Source organism: Gossypium arboreum, chromosome 4, assembly GCF_025698485.1.
Source record: "Gossypium arboreum isolate Shixiya-1 chromosome 4, ASM2569848v2, whole genome shotgun sequence".
NCBI lineage: Eukaryota > Viridiplantae > Streptophyta > Magnoliopsida > Malvales > Malvaceae > Gossypium > Gossypium arboreum.
Window position 1 is genome coordinate 88,589,615 of NC_069073.1, and position 14,767 is coordinate 88,604,381.

Sequence of the window (14,767 nt, forward strand, 5' to 3'; positions counted from 1 at the left end):
TACGGCCGTGTATCCCCTGTACCTAGAATTTTAGGGCAGTATGCATGGTAGTAAACACACGGACAGAGACAAGGCCGTGTGTCTCAGCCGTATAAAGGACACGGCCTCTGGCCACGGGCGTGTGCCTTAGCCGTCTGCTCCTAAATGAATGATGACATCATAAACAGAATGTCCAGGTTTTTGCACACGGGCTGTGACACGGGCGTGTCATGGCCGTGTGAGGGACACGGGCTAAGGACACAGGCGTGTGCATTGCCTTCACACGGGTGTGTGAGGCTTAAACTTGAAAATTTTTCTAAAATTTTCTTAAGTTCTCGGTTTAGTCTCAAACTGCTTTTAACGTATGTTTTGGACCTTGTAAGCCTATAATAGGGACAATATGATTTTGTTCAATTGGTTTTAAATTGGGATGAAATTTTATAATCCATTTTTCGTAGAATGTTCATGGTTGTGTACGGTAATGCCTCGTACCTTGTCTCGATCTCGGGTATGGGTAAGGGGTGTTACATTGTTTATTTATGTTCTAAATACTTTAATATTGTATGAATTTATGATTGAATCTTGGGATGAAATCAACAATGGATGGCGAGTGAGAAATATCCCGGTTGAACCTTAGGGATGAAATCTAGGATATGGCATTGATATGAGATTTCGTGTAAGACCATACCTAGGCTATTGGCATCGATATGAGATTCCATGTATGACGATATCTGGGATATGGCATTGGTATGGTACTATGTGTGTAAGATATCTCGAGTATCCTTTAGTATTCTAAATGGTTCAACGGGAAACTTAATGGCAATATTAAAGTTGGGAAAGACCATGGTATGTTGTGAAAGATTATGGTGAGTTGCAAGTTGGTACAAGTATGTATACAAAACTTATGCTTAATGAGTTCGATATGTGATGAAACTTCGGATTGGTTTGATCGAGTAAGTTGTGATGTTAAGATTTTAAATACATCTATGCTAAGCTTGATTATGAATTCACAATGACATTTATGTTAATTTACTTTATGTTAAATCTATGTTAAAGTGTGTCTATGATGTCTATTATTTGCATAGGAACTTACTAAGCTTTAAAGCTTACTCCCTTTCTTTTTCCCTTGTCTTATAGTGTCACCAAGCCAGCTCGAGGATCGAGGACGTTCAGAGACCCATTCACACTATCAAATTATTATTTTGGGTACTTATGATTACATCATTTTGAGTTATGGCATGTATAGGGACTTGGTCATTTTGTTATGTGTCATATTGATTTGGCCAAATGTGTTGGCTTATAATGGTTGATAATTCATTTTGTAAATGGCCATTGAAATTGCCTAACATTGGTTAAGTTTATATGCATATGATAATATTTTCATGGATGTGAGAATTTGCATGGATTTAGTTGATGAGTAGGTGATGTTTTATGTAGTAGATAGTTGCATGTAAATGATATATTGAAATCTTGTTTGTGGCTGAATTGGTTGTATGAAAATGCTTGGATTGGTGTTGCTTGCTGTTGTGTAGGTTGGTGCAAGTGAAGGTGGCAAAATGGCTTGGTAAATAGCCTTATTTTTGTCCACACGGGTATAGACATGACCGTGTGTCTCAGCCGTGTGAAGGACATGGCCCAGTGACATAGACGTGTGCTCAGGGCGTATGAAGTCTGCACCTATTTTATGAAAATTTATGAAAATTAAATCACCCACATGGCCTAAGCACATGGAAGTGTGACTTGGCCATGTGACTTAAATTTGTTGATGACTTCATAAACAGAGAGTTAAACGGGTTAGGGACACAGACATGTGTGTCCACACGGCCTACCCACATGGCCGTGTCCCAAAGCTACACGGGCGTGTGACCCCTGTTTTGATGAAAAATTTTCTAACTGTTGGGAAGTTTTCTAAAGTTCTCGGTTTAATCTCGATCCACTCCTAATACATGTTTTGGGCCTTGTAGGCTCGTTTAAAGGATGATATGAATGTTTTCTAAAAATTTTAAATTTTCATGGAAATTCATGTCTCGATTTTGAATTTTTATTTGAGTGTAAGTTCGGTAATGCATCGTACATTGTTCTGACGTCGAATACGGGTAAGGGGTGTTACAACATCTACATGAATGTGTCTAGTATGTGAAGCATAAGTTTTAAGGACTATATGATTTAGGGATAAAAAATGTCCGGTATGAATCGTGTCAGTGCATGAGGAACTGTGATGTAGGTCTGTGTCTAATCACCAAGGTGGGAAATAATTGATAAGCTCTCGAGGCATATTATAATGGATGACCAGTGTGGTGGGATCTATATATAGCTATGACATGTTCAGTTTGGCTCTTAAATGTGAACAATGAAATTAGGATGACTCAAGATATCTATTGATTATATGGTAAGTGCAGAACCCAAGTTAAGATAGGACTGAATATAATGCCCTCGTCCTAACTCAATCTATTGGATCCAAATCTCAAGAGTTACGTCCTTCTTACATATGTAACTTGAAATTTCCTTTTTTTTTCTTATATTCATCCACGTAAAAGTTTGTCATATGAGTGTAATAGAATCTCTTATTGGTATACATTTACATTTTGCCTATGTACAAACTATTATCTATGGCTACTACAAAGTTCCTTGTAAAAATACAACGTGTGGTTATTATTTCTACTTCATAAAATTTTAGAATTTCCTACTTTCTCTCTCAGTCTACTGTGTATATATTGAATTTCTACTTAATGACTTATGCACAGACTTTGGCACGCCATTTGTCTTCTTTTTTACACATAACAACCCAAAGTGTCGCTTCCTTGGTGTAGCTCTGGCATCGTTTTTTGACTCATATTCCTTTGCAGACCTAAAAACAAAAACAACTTTGGTAAATTCGTAAGAACTTAGTAAGTTAAACCTTAGAGTACCTTTTTCATTCATTCTATGTTGCATAAGTTTTTTTGCACATCTTTGAGGTATTACTTTTCTTTGGCGGTTACAATACTAAGGCTACCATCTTTTTTTTTTCTTCTGAACCATTTTCCCTTCTCTTGAACATACTATACTTAACATCTTTTTACTTTCTATATCTTTTCTACAATATTACCTTATTATCAGACCTAATATCCTTTTCCATACTTACTAGTCTTATCATTTTCCATTGGGCGGGGTAAACTACACACAATATTTAACTCAGAATTCTCCCACTTCTTCTTTGCTTCAAAGTATCTGCTATACTTATCTTTAATACATGTCCTTGCCTCACCCATACTCTGGCGAACACTAGCCTTACTATTCAGTCCTTACAACTATAGAGAGTTCTCCATTTACTTACTCGTCATTTATTCAACTTTTTGTCATGACTACGTTCCTTCCTTTGAATAGACACAAAGGCTTCTTTTTGTGTTTGCCACAAGGGCTATCCTTTACAGAGTTTCCACTAATGTGTTCAATCCTTTGATTGAGCCAAAAGTGCTTCCTTACCTAGAGACACTTTGTTAGAACTCATTCCTGTAACCTTTTACCTCTACTTTAACTTAGTCATATCACTAATCTTATTTCTCCAAGTGTACTCACAAATCTATGTTTCCTTAGCAGACAGATTCATGAAACGTACCTTGTTGTAAGGGAGCTTACTAGCAGAAAACGAAAGTTCCAAACTTGTCTTTTTTGGAGGCAGTCCTTATCTGCTTAGCCTTCCATCCTTAGAAGGAAGACAACTTTCCTTAACTTAACCTGAGTGTCCTTTTAACCTAACTCAAGTTTTCATGGGAACTTGGTGAATGTCACGTCAAGACTAAGAGTAGCTTATCAAAATTTACCACGTCTAAGAACTTACTTGATACTCGTTTAGTCTTTAACTCTTCTAGTTCATGTTTGGTTAGTTTCCAACCAACTTTTCTTACAAATCAACTAGTATAGGACCACATTGTTCACTGGAGGTATTATGCCTTTTGGCGTGGCCTCATACCTCATAACCATCCTTTTCGTAACCATCACTTTCATTTCATTTATCATCTTATCCTGACTAGGAATCCTTGTTTACTTATTTCCATATTAGAGTCAACCCATTCTATATCCCAAAAATGCATTTGGGTGACTACTACTACTTAGTTAGGTATTCCTCCCCATGATTCCTTAACTGTTTCTATTACAGAGGGCCATATAAATAGACTATTCTTGGTTAATCTACTCTATACGACAATATGGGCTTTTTTGGGTGAACACCTCTTCGCTTGTCATTTCTATATAACTATATGCCTAATTCAGAGACTTATACACTCTTACCATTATTTTTTGAATCATCATACTTAACTTAGTCATAAGTTTCGTTCCTCCAGAATATGTCAAACTAAGACATCACAAACGCGCTTGGAAAGCAACCTACACTTAACCCAATCCTAACGTTGGACACTTAAAACTCATTCCTTAAGCATTATTCCTATGGACTATATTTCAAAATTTCAAGACTTAGCTAGGTAGGGTGTTACACTGATGGTAATGATCAGAAGAGACGTAATGAGAAAATGCTCTAAATATATGTTGAAATCTGAGCATTCAAAAAGGGTGTAACACCCATAACCCGTGTCCATCGTTGGAACAGGGTTACAAAGTATTACTATAGTTTTCATAACATTTAAAAATAATTCATGTTAATTAATATTCATTTCTTGATTCATAACGTCCCTTAAATGGACCCTAGAGGCCCAATATGAGTATTAGAATTGAGTCGGGACTAAATCAAGAAGTCAGAGAATTTTCCGTGAAAATTTAAAAATTTTCCTAAATACAGGGCACACATGCCCGTGTGACCCTAAGACACGCTTGTGCTACAGGCCGTGTTCTACCCCGTGCAACTCTCTAACTTATGCCATTCGGCCAACCACATGCTCGTGTGCTAGGTTGTATGGTTAATTTAGTTTTTCAAAATTAAGTACAGGTTTCACACAGCCAAGACGCACGCCCGTGCTCTGGGCCGTTTAGCACACATGGCTAAGACACACATCCGTGTGCTCAATTTTGAGCAATTTGTTTCTCAATTTTAAAATGTAGGGGACATACCGCCAAACCACACACCCATGTGCCTGACCGTGTTTCACACATGTCAAGACACACGCCCGTGTGTCTATCCATATGGACAAAATAAAGCCATTTCTTAGCTTTATTTCTCACCCAAATTTGCCAATAACCTACACCAACACTTACAAGTATATACCAGCCAATTCAAGTATTATAACCAAGCTAATTCTAACATTTAACATGGTATATCATTACTTGCATACATATTTATAACTTTATCTTTAATAGATATATTCGTTTAGCATAACTCAATCAATCCATAATATATATACTCATGATATTACTACAGATAACCTTAATAGATATACCAAAACATAACCGTTACTAGCCATTCCAATGGCTAGATTACAAACAACATTTATAAGCCAACAAGGGCCAAGTTACCTATACATGCCATTATACCAAAATGAGTTTACTATTTATACAAAAACAAGCTAGTGGATAGTGTGATGATGCTCCAACTGTTCTCCAACCTTCACCAACTTTCGAGCACTATAAAACAAAGAAAATAAAACCTAGTAAGCATTTTATGCTTAGTAAGTTCGTATAATAGGAATTAAACTTACCAATCTCATTTATTAAAAACTAAACATACAACAACATGTTTCCATCAACTTAGCAAATTGCCTAACCATAAACACTCAATCAAAAAAGTTAGTTACATAAATCTCATATACATCAAATAAGCATAGATGAGCTCATCATGCAACACTTCATTAGATAATTTAGGAACACTCAAGACATAATCCTGTTTATCTCATTATTTCCTCAAATCAAGAATTTTTATCCATTGAATTGTTGAAATATTGATAGATACTTATATAGTACACTCAAGGTGTACATATTTGTAAACCGTCAATTCTTAATCAGAGGTACCCATTAGGGCTCATACTCAGAGAGCACATTCTTGAGCCACATGTCAGAATGCTCCAACGAGTTATGTAATCATGTAACAGGACACCTATCTGGGATAATCAGGAAACTGATAAGAGTTTTACTCAGGAAGCTCATAGAGCCTTTTAGATATCTCCGAAGAGGTAATATCAGGAAGCACTGGATAAGGTAACAGGGAGTTTAAGAAAGCTTAATAGGACGCTCATGACAATCTGCCTTTTGGGTTTGCCTTTTATGCAAGATCACAACCGATCGAATCATGTAATAGGATGCTCACAAAGAGCTGCGGTAATGTGCAACAAATGCAAAATCACTCCCGACCAGGATGCTAGCAAAACTATATATATCAGGGAGCTCGAGAGGGCTATATCGGGATTACATTTCTGAGCTGAATCTTGTCTGCAACATACGCAGAATCCCATTCATATACGGGAAATCATACGTATCCATCGATTTTCATTGTTCAAACGGAAGTTTAACATCTTAATAACATTTTCCATCATGTAATCATTTCATGTACTTATAACATTCATATAAATTATATAAACATATAACACATTCAAATCAAATACAACATTCAATTAAACATATTAACATGCACAATTAAGTTACACGAACTTACCTCGATAATAGTTCGTATAAGAAAATCTACTAATTCGAAATTCTCTTTTTCTCGGTCTTGCTTCGACTTTGAGTTATCCAGATCTATATAAATGACTTTAATCATAAATTTAATACAATTCATATTCAATAGAATTTATTTTACATTCTAAGCAAAATTATCATTTTGCCCCTAAACTTTTCATAAATTCCAATTTCGTCCTTAGGCTCAAAAAATAAAATTTATGCAATTTACTCCTTATTCCAAGCCTAATCGAAATTTCAGTATAAAATTTACAGCACACGTATTCTATAAAATTCAGAATTTTTCTTCAATTTTCACAATTTTACAATTTAGTCCCTAAATCATGTTTTCATCAAAATTCACTTTGTAAAAGTTTTTTTTTGTCTATCAACAACTTTCATATTCTACCATAAATTTCAAATTTTCAGCATATTCATCCATGGCATAACTTCTACACTTTGATAACTTTTCAAATTAATCCCCCAAATAGATAGATTAGACTATCCGGATCTCAAAAATATAAAAATTACTAAAAATGGAACAAGATTGTCACCCAATTAAGCCAAGAAATCTTGCTTTCTCTTTTCTAGGGTTTCCATGTATTTTGGGGAAGAAGATAACATAAATAAGATGATATTTTCTTTTTAATTATTTATCATCTTTGAATTAATTCAATTTCCAATTTAGTCCTTAGCCTTTTCTAATTTTTCCATGGATGATTCATCAAAAATATTTACTAGCTTTTCTTTAATGGTCTAATTACCATATAAGGACCTCAAGTTTTGAATTCCATAGCTATTGGATCCTTCTAGCTACTAGAATCCAACTTTTGCATTTTATGCAATTTGGTCCTTTCCATAATTAAGTACCTAATCGATAAAATTTTCTTATCAGAATTTTCATATGACATTTCTAACATAATGCAAACCATGCAATAATATTAAAACAAATTTTATTTCTGGTTCAGATTTGTGGTCCCGAAACTACTGTTCCAATTTCACTAAAAATAAGTTGTTACAAAGGGTCTGTCAATGAGTTGTAATTGTGATGAGGGTTTAACTTGAGTATACTAATGAAGTTTTGAATGCCTTGGTATGCAAAGGATAGTGATAGTTGGGTCGATAAACTCTCATTGAAAGAATGTCTGAAAAGGTTGCGTCTGATAACTTGAAGAAGGGCATTTATCTGTAGACAATGAAAGTTAAGATTAGGAATGAGAAACAATTCCAAACATTGGTTTGCAAGAATATGGGCAAGGAATCATGATCAAGATGAATTGAAAAATATTCTTGAGAGAATGATGTTAGTGATACATGAAGGTAATAGATTCGGTCTACGATATAATAGATAGGAAGAATAAATAAGTTGTGTGATTTGTGTGATGCTCATTGTGATAGTCAGTTGATGTCGAAAGAATAAAAACTGGAAGTGATGAACTATCTGGCACTTTAAGGAAACCATGACCAAGGTATAAGTGATTAATTCTCATTGAGTAGTTATGAACTTACATGAGTTATACTTATTGTTCCAGGTTGATGAGATTCTCAACCAAAAGGGACAATACCAAGATTTTGCCAAGGGAGTGGCAAATTGGGCTATTATGCATACAGAGCAAGTTCGGTGGCGTGCTCTAAGTTTAAAGGTTACCCAAATACACATAGTTGGGATAACTATATTATATTGGGATTTCAAATTAGTTATATTTGTAACTAATTACCATGTGTTGCAGTTGTAATTGCTTATGCATATACATAAGTAATTTAGTTTGAGTCGGTGTGGTTAAGTTAAAATAAATTATGAAATTGTATAAGTAGAACAAGTTTTGTATGTATTCGTGTGGTAATACCCAAGATTTGGATTTGGTAAATCGGATTGGGTTGAGGGTGTTACAAGAAATGTTACAATGAATTACCTTTTTCAATTACCAACCCAACCTCTCAACTACGGTGAACATTGGTTCGAACTCAACTGCGACAGCAACAACCACACCATTTTATCCCTAAACCATAACAAATTCTACATCCAAAGCATTAGGTATGACTACGATTCGAGCTATCAAAGCTATGGCATTTTTTAGGTCACTACCCGTGCCACTGCCATAGACATTGTTGCTGCTTTTGCTCTATCTCCTGCTTTTGTTTTCTCTTTTTTTTTCTTCCTCGTTTTCTCGCAATTCTTCTCATTTCCCCAACACAAAAAGAATAAGCCAATGCTATATGAGTTTTCAAGTAGAGATGAGTAGGTGCATTTGGTCGGATACAACGAAAAAAAGCTCTCGACCATTCTCATCACCAGAACTGTTCTTTGTGAAGCTTTCCCCACTGTCGCTGCGATCCACAACCTTATACTACTACTGAACCACTTTAGAAATTTTATTTTCTTCTTCTCTTCTTAATACTACTACTGAACCACTTTAGAAATTTTCTTTTCTTCTTCTCTTCTTCTTTTTCTTTATACCTAACCCAATTACAGTTCTTAAATTGGGGTCGTTTACACAGTGGGATGACAGGTCAGCTTTTCGTTACGTCCGTAATGGAAAATGGTTATGGTGACTGATTTGTTATTTTCTAAAGTTTAGTGACTGAGTTGAAAGTTTAGTGGCTGTTTTGTTATTGGAACCAAGGTTGAGTGACTGATGATGTAATGTACCCTTTAATTTATAAAAGTTAAGTGGACATTTATAAGTGACACATTACGTTAATATGGCTTATTACATTAATCTAAATATGCGTATTTTTATTATGATCAAAATATTTTTCATATTCGTTTTATGATTAATAAATATTAATTCTTTTAAATTGTAATTACCTTTCACAATAATATCATATTTAGGATTTGGATTTAAATTTTCTATGTCGAAGTTTATATTCTTGGTAAAACAAAAAAATTTAATGCCACATTTACTTTTGATCATATAGAGACCAACGTATGGTATTATATTATACATTCAAAACTATGTTATTTTATATGTCATATGTATATATATTCCAATTAAAAAAAGTTAAAATATGTTTAATCTCTATATTCTTTACAAATTTAGAATTTAGTTTTTATATTTTTATTTTTAAAAATTAATTTTTATTTTCATATTTCAAAATTTAGATTCAATTATTAACTTTGTTACTTCTTTTGTTAAATTTGTGTGAATTTTTCAAATAAAAAGTGTAAACTACTAGTTCACCACCCAAATTTATCCACGTTCTTATTCGGTCATCCATTTCAAAATTTTGTTATTTTAGTCACTCTTATTAAATAAGTTGTCAATTTTAATCACTCTCGTTAGATAAGTTATTAATTTTAGTCACTCTATCGTTAAGATGAGTTTGATCACCAAATAGAATCTTTGGCGTGGCTTGGTATAATAATAAAATCAGCCCTCCATGTTTACCCATTTTATTAATTTAATCTTGATTTTAAAAAATATTACAAATTTAACCTTTAATATTTACAAATTATACCAGACCATGATTCTAAAATTAAAAATATATAAATTAAAATAAAAAATAGGAATACAAAAGGATTAATAAAATTTATAAACACATATTAGATCTTGTAAAATTTATAAAATACTCAAACAAGAAATATATGTGGAAAGATGGTGGGGATGAGATGATTTTCAATTACAGGGTAAAGAAGATAGTGTTATTATTATATTAATTGGATTGGAAAAATTGAATCTTAGTTCGTCATTTTAACAAACGCTTGGTGTGGATTTATTTTAAGTGATTTGCAATGAAATTTGATTTCCTCTTTAGTAATATTATCTAATTAATTGTCTTTCAAATTTCAAAAGTTTAGGAATCCTCGTTATTATTTTGATTCGAATGAATGATTCAAATTGCCAATGAAAGTTTAAATAAAAAATTAATCCATTTTTACCATGAAAAATTGAAATCAAACTTATATAAGCTCAAAATGATAAGTGTTAAAAACATTTGAGGGAACGAGGAAGAAAAACTGGCATTGATTGAGAAAGATGAGAATAAAAAATGTGGACTTGAGGGAAGGAAAGTGTGAAAATATAATAAATTTTCAATATATTTTTATATTTTTTGAGTATCTCATATATTTTATAAATTTTAATAATTTTTAATTTTGTATATTTTAAATTCAAATTCAAATTCAAATTTATGTTTTTTAAATTTTAAAATCATTGCCAAATTGGTATAATGTGTATATATTAAAAGTTAATTTTATCTTTTAAATCGAATAAAATTAATAAAATGAGCAAACATGGATGTAGAGTGATCATGGGGGCGGGCGGCCCGGCCCAAGGCCCGCTCGAAAAATGGGAGGTTTGGGTAAAAATATAGGCCGAAAAATGGGCTTGGGCAAAAAACGAGGCCGTTTAAAAAACGGGCAGGCCTCTAAGTAAGAGTTTTTGGCCGGCCCGCCCAATTATATATTAATATATTTTTTGTTTTTATTTTAATTATTTTAAATTTTTAATATAACTATTTTTTATTATATTGTTAATTTGTGTATTGTTTTAAGAATTGTTTTAGTATTATTTTTATTTGTTTTAATATTTATTTTATGTTTTAAATATATTTGATTTATTATATTTTTAAATTTTTTATTTAATAAAATAAGAAAAAAAATTAATATGGGTCGGGCCGGGCAGGCTCGGGCTTAGTAATTTTATTTCGGGCGGGCTTGGGTAAAATTTTAGGCCCATATTTGGGCGGGCGGGCCCGAGCCTAGTAGACAGGCCTAAAATTTTACTTGGGCCCGGCCGAACCCGCCTTGCCCGCCCATGATCACCTCTACATGGATGGCTAATTTTGTTATTATACTAGGCCAGGTCAACATTCTGTTTAGTGATTAAATCAATTTTAACAGTAGAATGATTAAAATTGACAACTTATCTAATATGAGTAACTAAAATAACAAAATTTTAAACGGTGTGATTAAAATAGGGACACAGTAAACTCGGGTGACTAAATATGTAGTTTACCTTAAAAACTTACTTTATAGTAATGTAACTAAAAAAATAATGTTATAATAAACCTAAATTTGACAAAATAATTTTAACAATGTTAACAATTAGATTTAAATTTTAAAATTTAAAAATATAGAGATTAAATTTTAAACAAAATTAAATATTAAAATTTAAATTTATGAAAAATACATCAACTTATAAAATATTTGAACCTAAAAGAAATTAAAGAATACTCCTTAAAAGATTAATTAAAATTGGAATAAATACAAATATGAGATTAAAAGATTACTTTGATATATTTGAGTTTTGACCCTTCAAAGTATAAAAAATGTGTTGTTTAAAACAGTTGGGTTTGACTCATCACGCTTTCCTGCCCACTTATTTCACCTGCCCACCTATTTCAACCGCTGTTGTTTTGAGAAACTTTTAGAAACGCCTATTTTCTATTCCTATGTTTCTTCTCAATTTTGTCCTTGTTGGTTTTAAATAAAATTAATGCGTGGAATATGTTTTATTTTTAATAACATTTTCAATTGAATTTGTGTTTATATAGTAGAACTTGTTTTTCTTTGGACTTCAGTGACTAGTAAATTATATAAATTAGGTTATTTTATTGAGTAAAAGGTGGGTATTTCTTTTTGCAAAATTCAGCAAATAAATATATTTGTATTTAAGAGATAGTATTTATCAAAAATCACTTCGGTTTTGATTTTAATAAAAAATGTTAGGTGGACCAACCTAAAAGGAATAGATGGGAGTGGGAGGGGTAAAAGCGGAAAAGAGGAGAAAAAAAAAAAAACCAGATACGAAAAAGTGAGGAAAGATCCCACGGGCAGTCCATGGGTTACTTGGAAAACACGACAAAAAAAGAAACTAACCGATAATCTCGAAGCCACCAGCTCTCTCTGTATCTCTTTTAAAACCCCTAACCCCTGCCCCCTTTTCTCCTCACTTCCGTCTCTCTCTTCTTTCCTCCTAGCCAAAAAAAAAAAAAAAGCCTCTTTCCTTTCTCTCGTTCTTTTTCCTGTTCAATCATGTCTTGCTTCATTAGCAAATATGCTGGTAACTACTCTTCCCTTGCTATTTCCCTTGCTCTGTATTTTATGTTTATAAACTTAATCTCTCGGATCCATCTTAGTGTTTTTTTTTGACTGATCTGTTAGTTGTTTTGATAGTTTGACGAGAAAAAAATGTTAGTTGATTTGCTTGTTTTAATCATACCAACTGTATTTTGATATATGGATTTCTTCGGATCTTCTAAGGCTGGTTATATTGTCTTGTGATCTGTCAGTGGGTATTAACAACATGGTTAAATTTTGGGGTAATATCTGAAGATCTAGATCTGCATGTTTGTACTCGCTTATTATTTCTCCAGTCATTTTTTTTAAGCACCATGATATGGTTCGGTTCAAGATTTAAGGAAAAAAAAGATTGATGAAGTTGATAATGTTAATTTTATCTCCTTGGTGTGTTTTCATTTTAGATCTGAGATTACTGAATCTTAGCCATGCACCCTTTTAAGTTTTTTTTTTGTTTTTAAATATTTGGATCTCTGTTTATTGAACTTTTAATGGGGAATTGGTGGCTTATTATTATTTTCTGAATCATGAATCTTGTAGATGAGTTGGCTAAAAACGCTGCTTACATTGGAACCCCTGGAAAGGGTATCCTTGCTGCTGATGAATCCACTGGCACCATCGGCAAGCGTCTTTCAAGTATTAATGTAGAGAATGTTGAAGACAACAGGCGTGCTCTCCGTGAGCTCCTATTCACAACTCCTGGAGCTCTTCAGCACCTCAGTGGTGTTATTCTCTTTGAGGAAACCCTTTATCAAAAAACCGCTTCGGGTATTACTAAAATGACATACTTTGATAATACTAAGAACCGCAGTAGTTTTATTCCTTTTTAAGAGTTATGGATGGTTGTTGATTTCTGATATTGATGTTTGATGTGCAGGCAAGCCCTTCGTTGATGTTTTGAAGGAAGGTGGTGTCCTCCCTGGCATCAAGGTTGACAAGGGTACGGTTGAGCTTAATGGAACCCATGGCGAAACTTTCACCCAGGGTCTAGATGGCCTTGCACAGCGATGCCAGAAGTACTATGAAGCTGGTGCCCGCTTTGCTAAATGGCGTGCTGTCCTTAAGATTAGTGCTAATGAACCAACCGAGCTTGCAATCCAAGAAAATGCCAACGGGCTAGCTATGTATGCTGCCATCTGCCAGCAATGTGGCCTTGTCCCCATTGTTGAGCCTGAAATTCTTGTTGACGGATCACATGACATTAAAAAGTGTGCTGCGGTGACAGAGCGTGTTCTTGCTGCTTGCTACAAGGCTTTGAATGATCACCATGTCATGCTTGAAGGTACTCTTTTGAAGCCTAACATGGTGACCCCCGGTTCTGACTCCCCGAAGGTTGCCCCAGAGGTTATTGCTGAGTACACTGTCCGTGCCTTGCAGCGTACCGTCCCTGCTGCAGTTCCCGCTATTGTGTTCTTGTCTGGTGGGCAAAGTGAGGAGGAGGCTACCCTTAACCTTAATGCCATGAACAAGCTCCAGACCAAGAAACCATGGTCACTCTCATTCTCATTTGGACGTGCCCTTCAGCAGAGCACTCTCAAGGCCTGGGCTGGAAAGGAGGAAAACGTGAAGAAAGCACAAGATGCTTTCCTTGTTAGGTGCAAGGCTAACTCGGAGGCCACCTTGGGTACATACAAGGGTGATGCAAAGATTAGTGAGGGTGCTGCAGAGAGCCTTCATGTTAAGGACTACAAATACTAAGAATTTAGTCTTGTGGTCTATCAGAGAAATTTTCTGTATTGATGATAGACGTTTAGTGCTGTTTTTGGGGGTTGTCCTTTTCTTCTCATGGAATTTAGGTTGTGAAATCAGACTCAAATAAGCTTGGGGGGCCTTAGTTCTCGCTGAGTGTTCATGGTTTTTTGTTTGCTTCAGTTTAAAACAATATTCTCAGCATATACAACTGAGTGTGCTTTGCACTTTTTAATCGTTTTGCGTTTCTTGATTCATTAATCGTAATCCTACTATTTGAGGAGCTCCAGAGCCTTCGAGGAATGGTTGATGGGGCCTTGGGAGTTTATAGCCAGCCAAGTAACTTAACTGCCGTTAGTGCTGCAGGAATTGCTAAAGCCCCTTGGATAAAAACAGGACCTGAAAAATAAAAGTCCAAGCAATTTTTAGTGAAAAAATGAATACCAGTGAACAATCAAGAGATAGGAGTTAGCTGGCTAAGGATTTCAGCAGGGATTG

General features: G+C 34.2%; 1 protein-coding gene across 1 annotated transcript; it reads left to right on the forward strand.

Annotated features, from left to right (window-relative positions):
• Positions 1–12,208: 12,208 nt before the first annotated feature.
• Positions 12,209–14,504, forward strand: LOC108460443 (fructose-bisphosphate aldolase 6, cytosolic). Its single transcript, XM_017759936.2, has 3 exons — positions 12,209–12,563; positions 13,121–13,348; positions 13,458–14,504. The coding sequence occupies exons 1-3, from the start codon at positions 12,536–12,538 to the stop codon at positions 14,276–14,278; spliced, it is 1,077 nt and encodes a 358-aa protein (XP_017615425.1). The 5' UTR covers positions 12,209–12,535; the 3' UTR covers positions 14,279–14,504.
• The last annotated feature ends 263 nt before the right edge of the window (positions 14,505–14,767 follow it).